Here is a 17,794-nt window from a genome sequence, read left to right on the forward strand (position 1 = left end):
CATCCGAGCTATAAATGCTAGGAAACATCTTGAAAGCTTGTCATTTTCTTGAAGTGAACATTAACAACTTGATTTGTATCCAAACACAGCATCAGCCTAATTTTCACAAGAGCTGCAAAAGAGTTAAAAAACTAAGCATGATCTGCTACCGTCAGGGAAACATCCACTACTGTTACTCGGGTAACACATGATACACTTCGGTGGTTTCACAGCAACACTAGCCACCTTTTAATTTACCATACCAAAAAAATAAAAATAAAAATGAGGTGGGCCACTGTCATGTTCGGCTGAAATCCACCCTGACCACCCTGTGCATAACCCCATTTTAGAGTAAGGGCCCAAAAGTTTTTTAACTCTCTCTCTCTCTCTCTCTCTCTCTCTCTCTCTCTCTCTCTATATATATATATATATATATATATATATATATATATATATATATATAAAGAGTTCATAAGGTGCCTACAGCGTACTAAAGTTTTTTGACTATTTTGCAGCTCTTGTGAAAGTTGAGGCTGCGTTTGGATGCACATAATTGTTAATGTTCACTTCAAGAAAATGACAAGATTTCAAGATGTTTCCTAGCATTTCTAGCTCGGATGTAGCCCCCAAATCACAGTCCTCTCTCTTTCAAGTCCACCTGAGAAGTGATGAAATCACAATTTGGAGCATAGAGTCAATGGGAATGACCATGAAATTACTATATGGTTATTTTCACTTCATTAAACTAAATATTGCAATTCAAGTACAGCAAACAGGCTTTTTCATCATCTGGCAAAACAGATATAAGTAGCTCTTTAACACATCAATCATATGGTAAAAAATGCAGTTCTAAATATTTGCTTATGGCCCATTAGGGTGCCACTTAAAAAAAGAAGAAGAAGAGTTCATCTCATTGTAGTTAGTCCTAGTTATGCATAAGATATCATATCACTTTTTGGCAAGGATTATAATCTCGATAACTAACAGCATGATCTCTAATACATAAGTACGCTAAAATGAATTGAACCGATTGGCACCCAAACAGGCCCTTAGAGAATAAAAAAGAGAGAACTTCAAAGGGGCATCCTAAAGAGGAATGCACGGCAGCGCCATCATATGATAAAACTGAAAATAATCCAAACATTCCAAGCAAGCAAACAGCCCGTTCCAATCATCACTGGAAACCAGAGGATTCCAGGATGGGAAAAACTTTCATTGCGGCAGTGTTCTATTTCATCATCATAGAATCGAAACGTAATACAAAAATCTTGTGGGAGGGTTAATAATACAATGCCACTGTGGAACAACTGGATTTTTTCTTATCTAAGTGTATCTTTGACAATAATATGCTACATTACAAACAGTCAACAAAGAACTGATGAGAAAAGGAACTGAAAGCCCTACTGAACTGATGAATCAAAGCCCTAGTACAGTGAAAATGAGCCCTAACAGAATGATTTCGTAACAAAGTTGGAAATGCTGAATATGAGAGAAACTATCTTGACCAATGAAGTTAATGACAGAAAAAATCTCCCCCCAAAGGCTAGATAATGAGACCATCTTCTCCCCCATCTGCTGTACCCTTGTAAAATGGGTAAGTTAAAAACTTTGTAGTGTACATACAACCACTACACTACTACATGAGAAAATATACAGAGAGCACTGAAGAAAAAAAAGACCCGGATCGGTTTAAGAATGAGGGTTGAATGGAAAGGCTTGGTGATAGGGATGTTTAGTGTTGTTGCCGCTGCAATTGACTCTCTGGTCTGGCAAATAACAAAGGCAGGAAATCCTCGTCTTGCAACTGACAATTCTACTGGGTTGTCACCGATCTGGCAAAATAATCAAATCCCCCTGTTAAGATATAAATCAACAGCATCACTAGCAATCCCAAAGAAGATTGTGCAGAAATTTAAGGAAAAAAGAAAACAAGCAACCAAAGTGGGGAGGCGTCATCTGGTGATACCTTTGTAGATTGACCACTCGGATGAGGTGGATGCAACTCGTCCGAGTTGATGCGGACTCGGGCAGACCCGATCTGGTTTGAGACAACGAATCTACTCACCCAAGTCAGGACAATTCACCCCTGACATGGGTGAGCAGCAACTCGAGACTGGATGAATCGGCCCGAGTCGCTGAGTCTAAAATCCATGCCCTTGTTTGCTACTCCATCCATTTCAAATCCAACTTGAAACTATAGTAATTGCAATTGCGGGCTAGTAATTCATTAGCCCCACTTCAATCATTTACTCTTTATTGAAATGAATTACAACGAACAATTTGACTGAACATCCAAACATACCTGACATCGTGCAAGTAATTTCTCATTTACTAATTTCTCATTTACTTAAGTACCCAATCAACAGCTTAAAATGAATAAAACTAATACCTTCGGAGTTGTGGCGAAGAGGGCTGATCTGGCGATGAGCGTGCAGGAGAACCTCCCCGGTAGGTGCTGCGTCTCTGCTCATACACACTCCTTGCTGGCCTGCTGTCACCGAGCTGCGATGCTTCATTCACACCCGAATGCACAGGTCCAAGAGACCCAAACTCGAGCTGCTCAGTTGGTGAAGCATAACCAATATTGTTATCATATGAATACAGCATGACAACAGAAGGAATGGTATGTCCATTTGGAGAGATGCCATTTGTATTCACAGCTGGAAATGGATACATGCTGTACGCCATGCTGGCTGAGCTTTGCATGGAGTTGGCCGAGCTGAATGGACCATTCTGAGGTTGTGCCTGGTACGTGGCAAATGGCTCGTGCCTGAAAGAGTCCCACTGCCTGTCAACCCGGCTTTCGGTGGCAGCCAGTCGGTCAGGCCTTGAGCTTGGCTTCTCAGCTTGGCTGCGACTGTGGCCACGGCCTAAAGCTCGTGATTTCGGGTTCATGTTCCAGTTCCATTCTCTCTCACCATGGTCATGCCGGTCGTAGTTGTAACTCCCTCTGTGGTTTCTGGTACTTGAAGACTGTCGGTCTCTGAAAGAAACCTTCTGAAAATTCAAACAGAAACCAGCTGTTAAAAGAGGCTACCAATCTCATGTGTATAAACATGGTGCACAAATTTTTATATCATGGAAGCCAACAATACAATAAATCTTTTGATTCCCAGTGTCAAAGAATAATTTGTATTATTACATGAAAAGCAAGAGGAATTTGGCTATTTCTTTCAAAAACAAAACAATATATATGTGTGTGTGTGTGTGTGTGTGTGTGAATGCTCACTTGCGCACCTTTGCACACATGTCATGGGCACAGAATCTGAACGGTCCACGTGATGCAGCACCCCTTGAAACCTCACAAGCCCAACTTTCAGCCCGATACAAAACTCTGGTGGGCCATAGCAAAGAGAAATGCAAATCAATGGAGGAAAATGTTTCCTTTTGCCATGGCCCACCAGAGTTCTGTATCGGACTGAAAGTTCGGCTGGTGAGGTTTCAAACGGTGGCGCATCACATGGACCATTCAGATTTTGTGCCCATGACACATGTGCAAAGGTGCGAACGGGTGCTCACGTAAGAAGGTGCACAGGTGAGCATTCTCTCTCTCTCTCTCTCTCTCTCTCTCTCTCTCTCTCTCTCTCTCTCTCTATGTGCGCGCGCGCGCGAGCTGCACACTAGTTCTCACGAATTCTCGTGAGAACTTTTTGAGAACTCGTCATACGTGATGTGAGTCCAAAATCTGAATGGTCCATGTAATGCAGCATCCCATGAAATCCCTAGGACCCAACTTTTACTTCGATCCAAAACTTTGGTGGGCCATGGAAAAATAAAACAGTTTCCTCCCTTGATTTGCATCTCTCTTTGCTATGGCCCACCAGACTTTTACATCAAGGTGAAAATTGGTCCCTGGGGGTTTCATGGGATGCCGCATCAAAGAAAATCCAGAATATTGAAGGGCACAATTGGTTGCACCAAAAATAATGAAATTTCATGACAGTTTGAAATATCATGAAATTTCATATTGGTTAAAAGAGACCACCAATTCCATGTCTATGCGCGCACCTGCACAGTCACCTTTTATCATGGAAACTGGTAAAACCATGAATCCTTTTGAGTCCCATAGTGCCAAAGAAGGGATTGTGTTTTATTTCTGTTATTCCATGAAAAAGCAAGAAGAATTGGCAAAATTTTTAAAAAAAAATTCCTAGTAACAAAAACCAGAATATTAAGGGGCATGTTTTGTTGCGCCAAACATAATGAAATTTCATGATAATTAGAAATAACAGGAAATTTCATGACATTTGGTTAAAGGAGGCAACCAATCCCATGCATAAGTACACAGTACATAATCATGCATGTCATGGAAACTTGCAAGGCCATAAATCTTTTGAGTCCCATATAACCTCATGATAATTAGAAATAACATGAAATTTCATGACATTTGGTTAAAGGAGGCGACCAATTAGAAATAACATGAAATTTCATGACATTTGGTTAAAGGAGGCGACCAATCCCATGTGTAAGTACACGGCACATAATCATGTATTTCATGGAAACTCGCAAGGCCATAAATCCTTTGAGTCCCATATATCCTGTAAGAACAAATTGTATTTCTCTTATGAGAAGGTCTCAAGTCCAACCAGTTAAACTATAAGTTTTTTTTTTTTTTGAAGGATACCGGTTGGACCATAAGTTATGGTCCACCCAGTTAATAACTTCCAACCTTTCATGTGTCTACGACATCCAACCCCTCCAACAGGTTGGCCCCATAACAAGTATAACCTTGGGCAAAAATCAGCCACATCTACTCGTCAAGTGGGCTACACTTGTATTTCGCCATTTATTAATGGCTACACATTGTTTTTATGGTGTCACTCAATGAGTACATGGGGTTGATTTTGCACAAAGTGATCCTGATGGTTGGGCCAACCTATTAGGAGGATTGGAGGTCACATGCTCTTATTACGTTGGAAGTCCACTGCGTGGACCTAACTCGTCGTCCAACTGGTTGGACTTGAGACCTCTTTCGTTATACCAGGAAAAAGAAAGAGGAACTTGGCTACTTAAAAAATAATAAAATAAAATAAAAATTCATAGTAACAGAATCCAGAATGTTGAAGGGTGTGTTTGGTTGCATCAAATATCATAATACTTGGTGCAACCAAATGCACCCCAAACCAGTGTTTTAAATAGCAGTAGCGTGTGGCATAGCATTCAGCCCTCTATAGAGTTTAGTGTAAGCTACGCGATACTTCTATTTTTTAATTTAAAATAGAAAAAATATGATAAATAGTAAGAAAACAATATAAAAGAATTTAAAAAAAAAATTCTAGTATAACTTATAAGCATGCTCAAACTAGTTATTAATTATCATTTATCGAAAGCTAATCCACATATATAAATCAAATCAAATAATTATCACATCAACAACTTTATAAGCAAATCACTTGGGCTACACCATAGAAAACAATGTACATCCACCCATACGAACACCTCAGTGAGCCCAACGTGTGCCACACCATAGAAAACAATGCATATCCACACCCACACAACCTACAGTGGACCCCACGTAGGCTACAACATAGAAAACAGTGCCTACTACCACCTAAAAAAAGAAAAGAAAATGAAAAAATTACATTCCAACCCTATCCTACAAATATCGCATGATAACCAGCATTTTGGAAAAATAAAATAAAATATCCCAAAATAACTAATAAATATTCATTCTAAATGAAAAAGAACTCATTAAGGGACAAGAACATCTCTTACAGGGTAAAGAAGAGATTTAATCAATCAAAAACCTGAAATTTGCAACTAAGTAGCCTTACGGATGCAGAAAGGAGGAAATCTAATTTCTCCTTTGTTTTAGCTCTAATGTTCTTCAACATACTGCAAATAGACTATCTTGTAGGCTCTAATGAGTGGCCAAAAAATCCTCTTCAATGGCCTTTTGGATCGATGGATTCGAAGAAGTGAATGAGTTGTTGCGTCGAAGGCTAGGGTTTGAAAGAGGGGTTTTCGAAAACCCTCTTTCAAACTCTTTTCTTTTAAGTTTTCAAGTAATCTTTATGTTGTGAGTTCAACACATGTTTTAATAAAGAAATCACCACTGTTTTAAGTTAAAAACAATAAAGCAATTTTGGTTTCAATTTTACATTATAAGATTTTCTTATAATATGAGTTTTACACCATTGTACATACATAAAACTTCAAAAAAAAAAAAAAAAAAACACTGTGCAAAGTAGTGTACGCTACACGCTACGTAGTTGTAGCGTACGCTTCAACCACTGTAGCGTATGCTACAGGGGATTTGCGCTATTTGGGTACGCTGCGTAGCGCTATGGCAACGCTACGCTATGGGCGCTATTGAATACACTGCCCCAAACCATTGAAAGAAAAATTGTAACAGATTATTCTGATAGATTATCTTACAGGATTTGGCAAATAGGTTCCCGTACCACCACGGTATCTAGGGACCTCATCTCCATAACGCTGATAGACGCCAGCTGGCTGATTAGAACCATGCTGCAGAGGTGTGACGGGAACAAGACGTGGGCTGTAGCTCATTAGTTGAGTGATGAGGTTCACATTAGCTGGAAGAGGTCTGCCAGGACCGTCCCATGGGAAATGACCTTGTAGATACAGCTGCGGCACCATAACAGGTGAAGGATACATCACGGGCACATGGTTCCGTGAGTTTTGGCAGAACCGCCCGTACTGCAGATTTTGCCAATGGCTCGCAAAGTCGCTGTTAAGAATATCGGACTTGTGCTCCTCACTGGGCTCCACAGAAGCACCGCCTCTGATAGAACGAGGACTCGTGAAAATCTCCAGCTGGTTAATGCTTTCTGCTGAATCAAAGTTCTGATCGGATTGGTTTATGAGGCTGTTATCCAGCCCATCATCCCTATCACAGTGGCTGGTTGATCCATCAGAGTTTCCCATCTCAGGTGGAAAATTATACACAGGAAGCATTGTTAAGAATGGAACAGGTGGTCCCGTGGGATAAAAAGCAAATGGTACCACCCCAGAGTTATCCATCACCCTCTGTCGTGAACCAGGACCAACAAGCATTGGGGTGATGGGTATCACTGAATCTGATCCACCTATTTCTGCTTGCTCATAGCCAGGTAATGGGTGGCTTCGAACATGCGCCATAGATGTGGGTACTGTGCTTCGTTCCACCATCTCAGTTCCCTTGATTGAAAGAGGGGTCCAGTCTCTGTTGTCATCATCTGCCTGAGAAGAAGCATGATCGGATGATGCCCCCTCGTGCTGCCACCCACCCTTAGCTTTTGCATGAGCAGGAGGAACTGCAAAGGGCGCAGATTTTCTTCCCCGTTTGTCCCTTGACGACTTGGAGACCTTCGTGGACAATGCTCCATCCCAAGAACTTTCAGAAGCTGGTTTACTTCTGGAAGAACTAGAACTAGATGGGGCTACTGGCAAAAACCTCAAATCCAAATTCCTGTCTGTGGAGTAAACATCATTTCCCTTGCTGTTTTGACAAGCATCACTCGAGCCCTCCCTTGGTATCCCTCTGTTTTCTTTGGCAAACTTCTGCGGACGGCCTCTGGGAAAAGAACCATCAGAATTACCAATCCGAGAAGGTATGAAGTTGGATTCTCCTGGAGCCGACTGGTTCTGGTCATCCAACTGTGACGTCTGAAAACTTCCGCCATCAGGATCAAACCCTCTGCCAGGCTCACCATTCCGTTCGTGCCAAAAACCATCACTGTCGTCCTGGTTTATTTCTGTCAAACCCGAGCTCTCATTACCAGATTCAACCATTTCATCGGGGCCTGACGTCAATCCAACGCTGGGGAAATAATGAGGTAATGAAGTGGGAACAATGCCATGGGGAAATTGCATGTTTGAGCCCCAAGGAGGTTCGACCAAGGGAATATTCGGGGGAACCATGCCCGCCATGCTTCTTTGAGCATAACCCATTGAAGCTAGAACTGTCGGTGAGAGCGGAAGAGGAAGATGAGAAGAACCCAAATTCAACGGCAACTGAACCGGTCCATTGAAACAAGCAACTCGAGATGATGCCATCATATTGACCAGATCTTGTTCTTCCTGTTGCATATCCATTGTCTCGGAAACGGAAGCGAGTTCTTCCCCAATGGATCCCAACAAGCCAGCATCATCATGATAACTATTCGAAACACTGTTTGAATCAGCACCAGCATCAAGGCTCTGATGGGACGAACTGTGCCTCACAGATGATGGGTCCTCAGTCGAAGATCTTGAACTGTGACTGGCCGAAACTTCAGACCCCAAGTTCTTCCTTCTGCCAACATGATCTTGTCTTGCAGAAGCGAGCTCACTCTTTCCTGTTTCGGGCACCCTGTTATGCCTTCCTTGAGATGAAACCTCGCCAAATGTGTCGGTGAGCTCAGGACTAGAGTGTGTCCTTGCAAAGTGGTACCTGCCCTGCAATCCGCATTCATGGACTGAATGGTCTGGCTGGGAACTTTTCCGACCCATCTCAGCATGCACAGTTTGGTTGTTGTAATGCTTGTGGCTCTGAGCACGAGAAATTGCAGACGTGTTACTGGTCCTAGACATGTTTTCAGGAGGATAGCTTGTGGTATTAGCAAGTTGGTGGGATATCCCATGGAACACATGAGCTCCCTCAGCATGACCACCTTGTAATCTGACATTTTCACCCCTTTTTTTGGTATCTGTTTGGTTCCTGAACTTTGCAGACATGTCGACGGGATCTGGATTCAAAGGTTGTGGAGGCCAGAGGTCCGGGCTAGGAGCATCAGGACGATGACCACTACCATGCCTGTCCCAAGTGTTCATGAAGAACTGATTGACTTCAGCAATTAGGTTCTCTTTTGGACACTCAAGTAACCTGGCCAACCTTTTTGCCCCAAATGCAAAGGCGCTGCGTATCCTAAAGAAATTACCTGAATAAAGCATAAACAAGAAACTGAAAGATGAAAATGCAGGCTGGCAGATAAGGGGTGCATTAAAAAAAAAAATGGACGCATGAAAGAATTCCAAAGTCGCATGCAGAGTGCATGCCCATAAACAGTTACATGTGATTCTGTGTGTCTGACTCGTGGTTGAACAAGAGACCAGGATGGCAAGGATCATCAGATCTTGGGCTCTCTCCCTCTCTCCACGTGTCTCTGTTGGTCATTACGCACAGATGCACGCACACCCGTCCACACACGCACACACAGAGGCATCAAGTAAAACCAATTGGACTATAAGTTATGGTCCACTCAAAAGATAACTTTGAACTTTTCATATGCATGCGGCATCCAACCCGTCCAACAGGTTGGGGCCCTGTGATCAGGACCACCTTGTGCAAAAATCAGCTACATCCACTCATAGTGGAGCACACTTGTATTTTTCTATTTATCAATGGCTAGACATTGTTTTCCATGGTGTGGCCCACTTGATGAGTAGATAGGGCTGCTTTTTGCACTAGGTGATCCTCATTGTGGGGTCAACCAATTCGAAGGGCGGGATGTCGCTTGCACTTAATAGGTTGGAAGTTTCCTGATGGGTGGACTGTTAACTTGTGCTCCAACAGGTTGGAAGCTTCCCTAATCCCTATCCCTCATTCACTTGCAACAATAAATAGTGCAACATAAATAAAGTCAAAATACAAGGTAGGCTTATTAATGGATCTTGAAAGAATGAAAATAAGAATCACCATTCCTAAGTGAAAGTTGGGTGTTTCAGGGAATTTAATAAAAGTGCAGAATAAGATACCTTTACTGACACTGCGTCCAAGGTTGTTGTTTGTTCGTAAAGGATCGATAACATTGAAATGCTTAGACACAAAAGGCTGGCCCTGATTTTCTTGGCCACCAGGGAAGACTGCATATACTGAGCTACAAGCATCAAGAAAGAGTTTGCTGAGCAATAGCTCTCCACTATCCCTTCGAGGAGGTTCAGCTGCACGAAATTTTGAGCAAAATTGGAAAAAGTGAATAAGTTGGTGTTTTTCATAGGAGGTCACTTAATCATTAAAACAAGTAGATGAACATATAAATAACGGTGCCAAAGGGCCCACATTGCCCCATTGCACCTGACCCAAAACTGGTCATGTTTAGCTAAAATCCTAGAGTGGGTCGGGCCATATCTAAAATTCAGGCCGAATTATATAGACACAAACACACACACACACCTTTGCACACATGTCAAGGGCACAAAATCCTAACGGTCCACGTGATGCTGCACCCCATGAAACCCTCAGGGCCCAAATTTGAGCTTGATCCAAAACACTGGTGGGTCATCGCAAAGGGAGTGGCAAATCAAGGGTGGAAACTGTTTCCTTTTGTTATGCCCCACCAGTGATCATCTCTCTCTCTCTCTCTCTCTCTCTCTCTCTCTCTCTCTCTCTCTCTCTCTCTCTCTCTCTATCTATCTATCTATCTATCTATCTATCTATGTGCGTGGAAAAATGCATTAGCAGGCCGTATGCATTTGGGCCACTATAGCAAAAGAAAAAATACAGGGTCAGGCTTGGGTTTCAGTCCTTGCCCATTGAAACACTATATATTAACCCAATTATACCTGTCATATCCGGAAGTGAACTGATAGGAACTGGACCCCAAAGGCTAATGCAGAAGTTGTCCCAGTCGAAGTTACTGAAGAACTCCAGAAAACGATAAAGGACCTGCTCATGTACACAAGAAAGACTTTCAGACTTAAAATTCAATAAATGCAACTCTACGAGGGAAAACATTCTCTTTTATTGGTACTCCATGAAGGAAACCACAAACTCCACCAAATAGAAACGTGCTAGCAAGACCCAAGCTGGGTAAAGTTGGAGGTTGATTGAGGTGGCCCGCTGTTATCAAGCCTTTTCGGTTACCAATCTTGATGATTGGTGAAACAGGATTCGTAAAGCTGATCCCAAATAGCTGGGACACGGCTATTATGATGATAATGATTCTATGAAGGATACGGACATTATAAATCATGAAACTAGTAGTACCTCAAGTGGCCCGGCAAAGGAATTGTTAAAAACATGAAATATGTACAGAACCAATGTCTCCAGAGCGTAAGTAGAAATGAGTCCGTGATGGGCACCCAAGATACGGCTCTCGTAGTAACACCAGGCCTTAATCAGTATGATGCTGCGCTTGAATAAATGATTTTGATTTATCAAATGGTCAACCTACAAAGAATGGACATGGGTATTAGATGCAAACAAGAAAAGGTTCAAGGCCTCCAGGGCCATGCAATTGGAAAACCAGCAGCTTACCTCCTCGAGGAAACAAAGGGTACACAACCCACCGAGCTGGTTAAAGGATATGTCTACCACAATGTTTTCAACAAGGCACTTTATGATTTTCACCTGCAAAAAGAAGTGAAACAGGGGATGCAAATCAGCATGTAGAAAAAGATCAGATGGAGATGCCAATTGCAGAACACTGGAGAGATAAAGAAATGATGTGGATGGGAACAAGAAATCAAGAGGATGAGAAATATTGTGTTCAAACTTTAAAGACACTGGGAGACTAGTAGTGCTGGAAAGACGTACTTCGGCCTGAATGTACTGAACTTCTTTTACACGGAATTCAGCATTCTCGCTCTTCTCTTCCTTCTCAAGAACATCACGGACCTCCTGTGCCCATGTATCCTTCATATTTTGATCATTACTGAAAGCTGTTAAGTCAATGTCCCCATCAGGTAGATACGTCTTGAGAGGTACTGACCCAAAGGTGAAAACCTGTAAATCATCAAGATCGCCAAGAAAAAGAAAGATTGAAGAAATAGGAGTGGAACTTTTGTATCTCAAACTCATGAAATCTGATGGAGAAGCCGAGGCAGAAGAGAATTGATGGAATTGTCATGCAGTAGTGGAAATGTTTGAATGCCAGAAATCAAGTCATTTAAGCCTTAAATTCTTCAGAAAAAACTCAGTAGAATACTGGAATGAAGTAAACAAAGACAAGATCAAATATTTAGAGGAACTAAGCCATGTAGGATTCCAACACCAAAGACTAAATCACCTCAGATTCTTTTCTTATCCCACATTTGAAAGTGGAAACCATTATCTACCCATACAAAACCATTACCCCTTAAAAAAACATTCTACATCCAGAAAGCAAAGAATTGGCTATCATAACTGTAATTAATGTTCTAAATCTACAAAACAGCATATTGAACTGAAGCGATAAAACATCAGATAAGCGGAAGAAAAAACCATCAAAGGTTCTCAAGCAGCAGCTCAAATTTGTAGCCGTTTCTTACAAAGTTGAAACTATTCCATTGCAAGAAATTTATGGTTCAAGGTTCAACTACTCTCTTGCCAAAAACTCTAGCCCAATATTAGCCAATTAAGAGGTAACACAACTATGTCAATCTTGTGCTTTCTAAAAATGTTCTTTACGGTCATTTATCCAATTCATTCCACTGCAAGTTTAGAGGAAAGTAGGTTTTGCAAACCCACACACCTTTAATCTCTTTATCTGCTTTTCCACCCCCTTTCATGCCCTTACCTTTTCCTATCTGCTATTTGTGGAACAATCTGTGTATGGATAGGAATGGTTTAACTAGGACATGGTTCTTGATAAAGAGGAATGGCATAACAGGATTCATGTAGCCAATTCCAATTAGTTGGGATAAGTCTTAGATGATGACGATGATGAGATGTTACCAACAAAGACTGATTTTCAATGCCTTTGCCCAACAAGTTCACCACTGAGCCTCTCTAGGAACTGGGTTAAACAAATGTAAAAGGCCAGAAAGGATATGACAGCCCTTTCATCTAGATTCTCCTGAAATGATGCTTCCAAGGGCACGGATTAGCCCCCAATGCCCACTCTAATGCACCTTTAGAATAACTTTTGATACTTTCTCGGGATAAAAAGGCATATAGGGACACCTACAATCTGGTTTTAATAGCTCCCAGATGGACCCGAATCACGAGCATGGTACGACCAAGGCCATCTCTCACAATTCCTCCCACACAAAACCACCCTGGGCAACCCAACAAGCTTCCATCCACAGGCTTTTTGTAGTCATTCAGCACATAGTTCCAACTTCTGTCCAGCTTGGAGATGGAACTCCCTTAAACAAAACTACCAGCCCTCTCTTCTCCCCCCACAACCAGCCACCATCTCTTTACCCTGAGCTAGCGCATGGGCTCAGACTTCCCTCCCTGCATGGAAAGGGCTTCACATTTACCTAGGAGACCATTAGATCGCACTCAGGCTTGAGCATCTATCTCATTTAATACATGGCTGGGTTTGGGAATCCCTTGAACTGGGCCATTAACCGTGCGACCCATTGTTACAGCCATATGGTATCCGTATTGACCTGACATGATCCGTGATTTGGGTCCATATCAGCCTGTCCCCTAAAAAATGGTATGGATCGAGCTGTATTGGCCGATATATGCCGTATCAACATTGAAATGGAGTTGATACGAGCCCATGCGGCCATAAAACCCAAAAAAAAAAAAAAAAAACTTTTCAATTTTCTCTCATATCCCCCTACTTTTATTTCAACCTTGGAGGAAGCTTAAAAAGTCATTTTAGACTAAATCTAGGCCTATTTCGGGACCAAAACAATTTATTTTAATGGGATCCGACGAATCAAAATGAAATGGACCATTATACGAAAAATCAGAGAAGTGTAAACATGTCACTTTTCTTCATGTTTTCCTCTTCTCTGTGTTGCATTTCAATGTAATGGGCCTTATAACATGAAATTGAGCTTGATTTACATTCAATTAAGACCATTTGGTTGAGTCTCAACAAATCAAGTCAACCAACAACATTCTTATCGAAAAATGGTCTGATACACCATTTTGTACATATCCACAACACCAAGAAGATAGATTCTTGAATTTCTTTTTTTTTTTTTTTCCATTTCCTTATATTTATAAACTAACTTTTGGCTTAAAAAATTCAACCAATACAATCCAATATAGGCCTTATGGATATGATATGCCCGTACCTTATCGGTTTACACCAGGCTGATATGCCCTCCAACACTGATATTTACTATTTAGAACCATGGTGCTACCCACATCCATTAGAAACATGAAGCTAAACTACAATTTTGAACCAGCATTAGTGAGAAATATTGTAGTATCCACTCCTTGAAGACAATGGAGACTACAATACATCATAGATACACCATGAAGCAGAAGTGATGCAACTAGATCAAAGATGAACTAATTGCAATAATACTCAATGCACCGGATTGAAGTGTGAACCACAAAGAGAAAAGAATGCAAGACTGTGAGCAAGCTCAACAGTCCTCTAGTCCTAAACTTGATCAATCAGCTTGTGTGGCTGTTTGGTTGCATCAATAAGTTGGTGGGGAAAAGGTAAATGCAAAAAAAGGCATATCTTACATTTATAGCACCAAAGACTTATATGAGATTCGATAGTACCAAAGTAGAAGATTCTATCTTCCAAAAAAGTAAAGATTCTTCCAACTATACATTGGGCACGAGACTATTGTAGTTAAGCATTTAGAGGAATCATCGGTATAACCAATCATAGTTGTCTTTTTAAGTAATGGTTTTTGGATAGAGATAGATAGATAGAGAGAGAGTCTATCTATCTATCAATCCATGCAACTTACACCAAAAACAAGATCCTATAGCCATCTGAGGCCCAAGATTATTCTAATGTTAACCAACTGTTTCAGTGAAACAAGCAATAATCCCGGTTCTCTTAATCATGACTAAAAAAAACCTAACTCTAATGGCAGCCCCATACCATGTTTGTCATTTAGGCATAACCATATCAATTCATGGCATGACCGCATGATCTTGAGCCCATTGGAAAGCTAACTCGACAGGTAGTTAAATAGTACCATCTCTATGTCGTCCCAACATTATTTGGACCAAACAAAGCTTAGAATCTAGAATGACATGAATGAGAGCACTGCCCTGCATCAAATTCTCATTGATTGGAAACCTATAGCAAACTATTATACCTACTCAAATGGGTGGACTTGTGCATATAAGGAATAATCCAGGAAAAAAAAAAATTGCCTGTAATAAACCCATGTAACAGAAATAACCCAACTTAATCATTTCGGTGACTATCCAATGACAGGAATACAAAAAGAATATACGGACGCCATGCAGTCAAGCAATCATCTTCCTTTTACTCGTTACGGCATGTATATGATTATGAAGGTCCTGTCCAAGTCCAAATCATTTTAGCAACAGCATAAAGAAGGCACTGAGAGCAAAAATAGGAAGAAAAAAAATGATGGGAAAGCAAAAGAAAGAGAAGCCACCCAGGTGGGGCCCACCTGACAGGAGAAGCACTTCGTGATGAGCCGCTGCACATAGTCTGCGACAGCATTCCTGCGCTCCTCGGATGGTTGGTTGGGCTGGATACAGGCGATCAGCTCCGCTGTCCTCTCCTCGGCTTTTGACCATCTCTCCACATCGAGGGCCTGGGTCACGCTGGCCGCTTCGTAGGGCAAGAGGCCATTGGGCAGTAGGCCGCTTGGCTGCGCCCAGCCTTCATGATCGCCCATGCAAGACTAACCCGTACCTAACCCGTACTGTCTCAAATGCCTCTCCCTCTTCCGCGAAAGCACTTCTCCAACAATCTCCTTCTAGAAACCGTACCAACGCAACCAATGCTGTGAGTAAAAAGGCCTTCTCTACAATCTCCGAAAAAAAATCAAAACCTGTCGAATGCCCTCGAATGGGCACTCGTCAAAGACCGTCTGAAACAAACCCAATCCCTCCTTCCATCCACAAACCAGCTTTTCCACTGAAAACCCGAATTTCCAATACCAGTGACCGAAACGAATCCTCTCCTTCGATGTCCGTTGCAAATGACAATAAAACTACAACAAAATCAGATTTTGGGTATTCCCGACACGATAGCAATGAAACCCAGAAACCTAATAAAAGACGAGCGGTCGAAAACCCTAGAATCAGAACGGAACCGTCTCCGATATCACCAAATCAGGCTCAAATTAAGAAATGAAAAAATCCCATTTGGGATTAAGATCAACAGTATCGAAAGTTATAGAGAAATCACAAAAAAATAAACGAGAAAAGAAAAAAACAAAAACAAAAAACAAAAAACGGAGAGAGAGAGAGAGAGAGAGAGAGGGAAAGGAGCGTCTAACCGTTAAAAAATCGATTTTTCAGACAAGTTAGGGTCGGTGGTTTGCGATTTCTATCAATGGGTCTGTTGAAATGAGCGATTTGGATTGGGGATTTTGAGATGAGAGAGAGAGAGAGAGAGGAAAAGGAAAAGGAAAAGAAAAAAGAAAAAAAAGGGGGTTTACTGTATTTTACGGTATTCTGTTAAGGTTTAATGGAAGTTGGTTTCCCTTTGCGAACTGATATTTACACCCTCCATCTTTTATTACACATACACATCTCATGCAGATTGCGGACACATTGCCATGATTGGCAGACATGGGGCACCCTTTTCTGTGGTGTTCTATCAAAAGTTGGGGTGTTAGAAAGGTTGTTTCTGTAATTTTTCTCTCCATTCCATCTCTTTATGGGGCCCACTTAAATGCATGATTGGACGGTGTAGGGTCCTGCTGATGAGCAAATGTCCGGTTTGCTCACGCTTGCGGATGCACGTGTGGATCCTATAGTTTGGTGATCTGAACCGTTCATCTGATGGGCCAAAACTTTGATGGGATTACCATTACGATTTCCTGGACTGAAAGATTTCTAGCACTATGATATTTGGCTGCTTTCTAAACTGAGCCGTTGATTCTTCTTTTTATTTTTATTTTTTCTCTTAATCATCCGTTGAGGGTCCCATCAGATTTACGGTTAGGATCAATAAACCATGGGCCCATTTGTGTGCATCTGCGAGATAAATGATTGCTGATTATCAGCACGTTAGTAGATGTAGGGCTTGCACTACCATATATTGCATGTGGGGTCCATCTCTTGATGATCCAAACCGTTGATTTCGTAGATCTAACCATGGATTGAGAATTTAACTGAAATCGTAAGGATTGCAGTATCGTAGCCCTTGCATATGTCGCATTTCTCTGATGAATTTGTACAGTTCCAGATTTATGTTCTCTCAACCGTTGACGCAGTTTGGCTAGTGACGCTGCCATCAGCAAGGTGGCTAGAGGTCGGTGCTGTGTGGACCCCACCATGATGTATGTGTTTTATCCACGCCGTCCATCCATTTTAAAAGATAATTTTAGGGTTTAAACGCAAAAATGAGGTAGATATAAATCTCAGCTGAACCACACCATGGGAAAACAGTATCATAGCCCTTCCATATTTCGCATTTCTCTGATGAATTTGTACAGTTCCAGATTTATGTTCTCTCAACCGTTGACGCGGTTTGGCTAGTGACGCTGCCATCAGCAAGGTGGTTAGAGGTCGGTGCTGTGTGGACCCCACCATGATGTATGTGTGTTATCCACGCCGTCCATCTATTTTAAAAGATAATTTTAGGGCTTGATCTCAAAATTGAGGTAGATATAAATCTCAGGTGGACCACACCATAGGAAAACAGTTTTGACTGAACGTCCACCATTAAAAACATCCTAAGGCCCACTGTAATGGTTATTTGACATCTAACCTGTTGATTAGGTCATACAGACTTGGATGAAGGGACAATATATATATATATATATATCAGCTCGATCCAAAACTTTTAATGGTGGGCGTTCAATAAATACTGTGCGGTCCACTTGAGATTTAGATCAACCTCTTTTTTGGGCTCATACCATAAAATGATGCGAAAGAATTGGTGGACGGCATGGATGAAACACACACATCATGGTGGGGCCCACAGAGCACCGACCTCTAGCCATTGGCTAGTGGCAGGGTGAGTAGCCGATCCGTTTCCCTCAACCGTGTATCTATTGGCCACAATGTCAACGGTTTCGATTCAAATCGTGGCCTCCACGTGCGTGA

The 17,794-nt window shown here is 41.7% G+C and overlaps 1 protein-coding gene across 3 annotated transcripts; it reads right to left on the bottom strand.

The window, feature by feature from the left end:
• Positions 1 to 1,179: 1,179 nt before the first annotated feature.
• LOC131217465 (uncharacterized) lies at positions 1,180 to 16,160 on the bottom strand. Of its 3 annotated transcripts, none has more exons than XM_058212402.1 (9): positions 15,181 to 16,160; positions 11,441 to 11,629; positions 11,162 to 11,254; positions 10,892 to 11,074; positions 10,468 to 10,570; positions 9,661 to 9,846; positions 6,358 to 8,843; positions 2,369 to 2,976; positions 1,180 to 1,811 (listed from the first exon to the last, which is right to left on the bottom strand). In XM_058212402.1, exons 1-9 carry the CDS (start codon positions 15,409 to 15,411, stop codon positions 1,793 to 1,795), a joined length of 4,098 nt encoding a protein of 1,365 aa, XP_058068385.1. In that variant the 5' UTR covers positions 15,412 to 16,160; the 3' UTR covers positions 1,180 to 1,792. The 3 variants fall into 3 exon arrangements, with proteins under 3 accessions (XP_058068385.1, XP_058068386.1, XP_058068387.1); XM_058212403.1 differs by having other exon boundaries at positions 1,180 to 1,833; positions 15,181 to 16,159; XM_058212404.1 differs by lacking the exon at positions 9,661 to 9,846.
• Positions 16,161 to 17,794: the final 1,634 nt, after the last annotated feature.

The sequence above is a fragment of the Magnolia sinica genome, chromosome 10 (assembly GCF_029962835.1).
Source record: "Magnolia sinica isolate HGM2019 chromosome 10, MsV1, whole genome shotgun sequence".
In the NCBI taxonomy this organism is placed as follows: Eukaryota; Viridiplantae; Streptophyta; class Magnoliopsida; order Magnoliales; family Magnoliaceae; genus Magnolia; species Magnolia sinica.

Coding starts and splice junctions, on each gene's coding strand:
- LOC131217465 (XM_058212402.1), bottom strand. CDS start 15,411: ATGGGCGATCATGAAGGCTGGGCGCAGCCAAGCGGCCTACTGCCCAAT. Junction 11,630..15,180: donor CGAAGTGCTTCTCCTGTCAG/GTGGGCCCCACC, acceptor GATGATTTACAG/GTTTTCACCTTTGGGTCAGT. Junction 11,075..11,161: donor CCCTTTGTTTCCTCGAGGAG/GTAAGCTGCTGG, acceptor CATTCTTTGTAG/GTTGACCATTTGATAAATCA.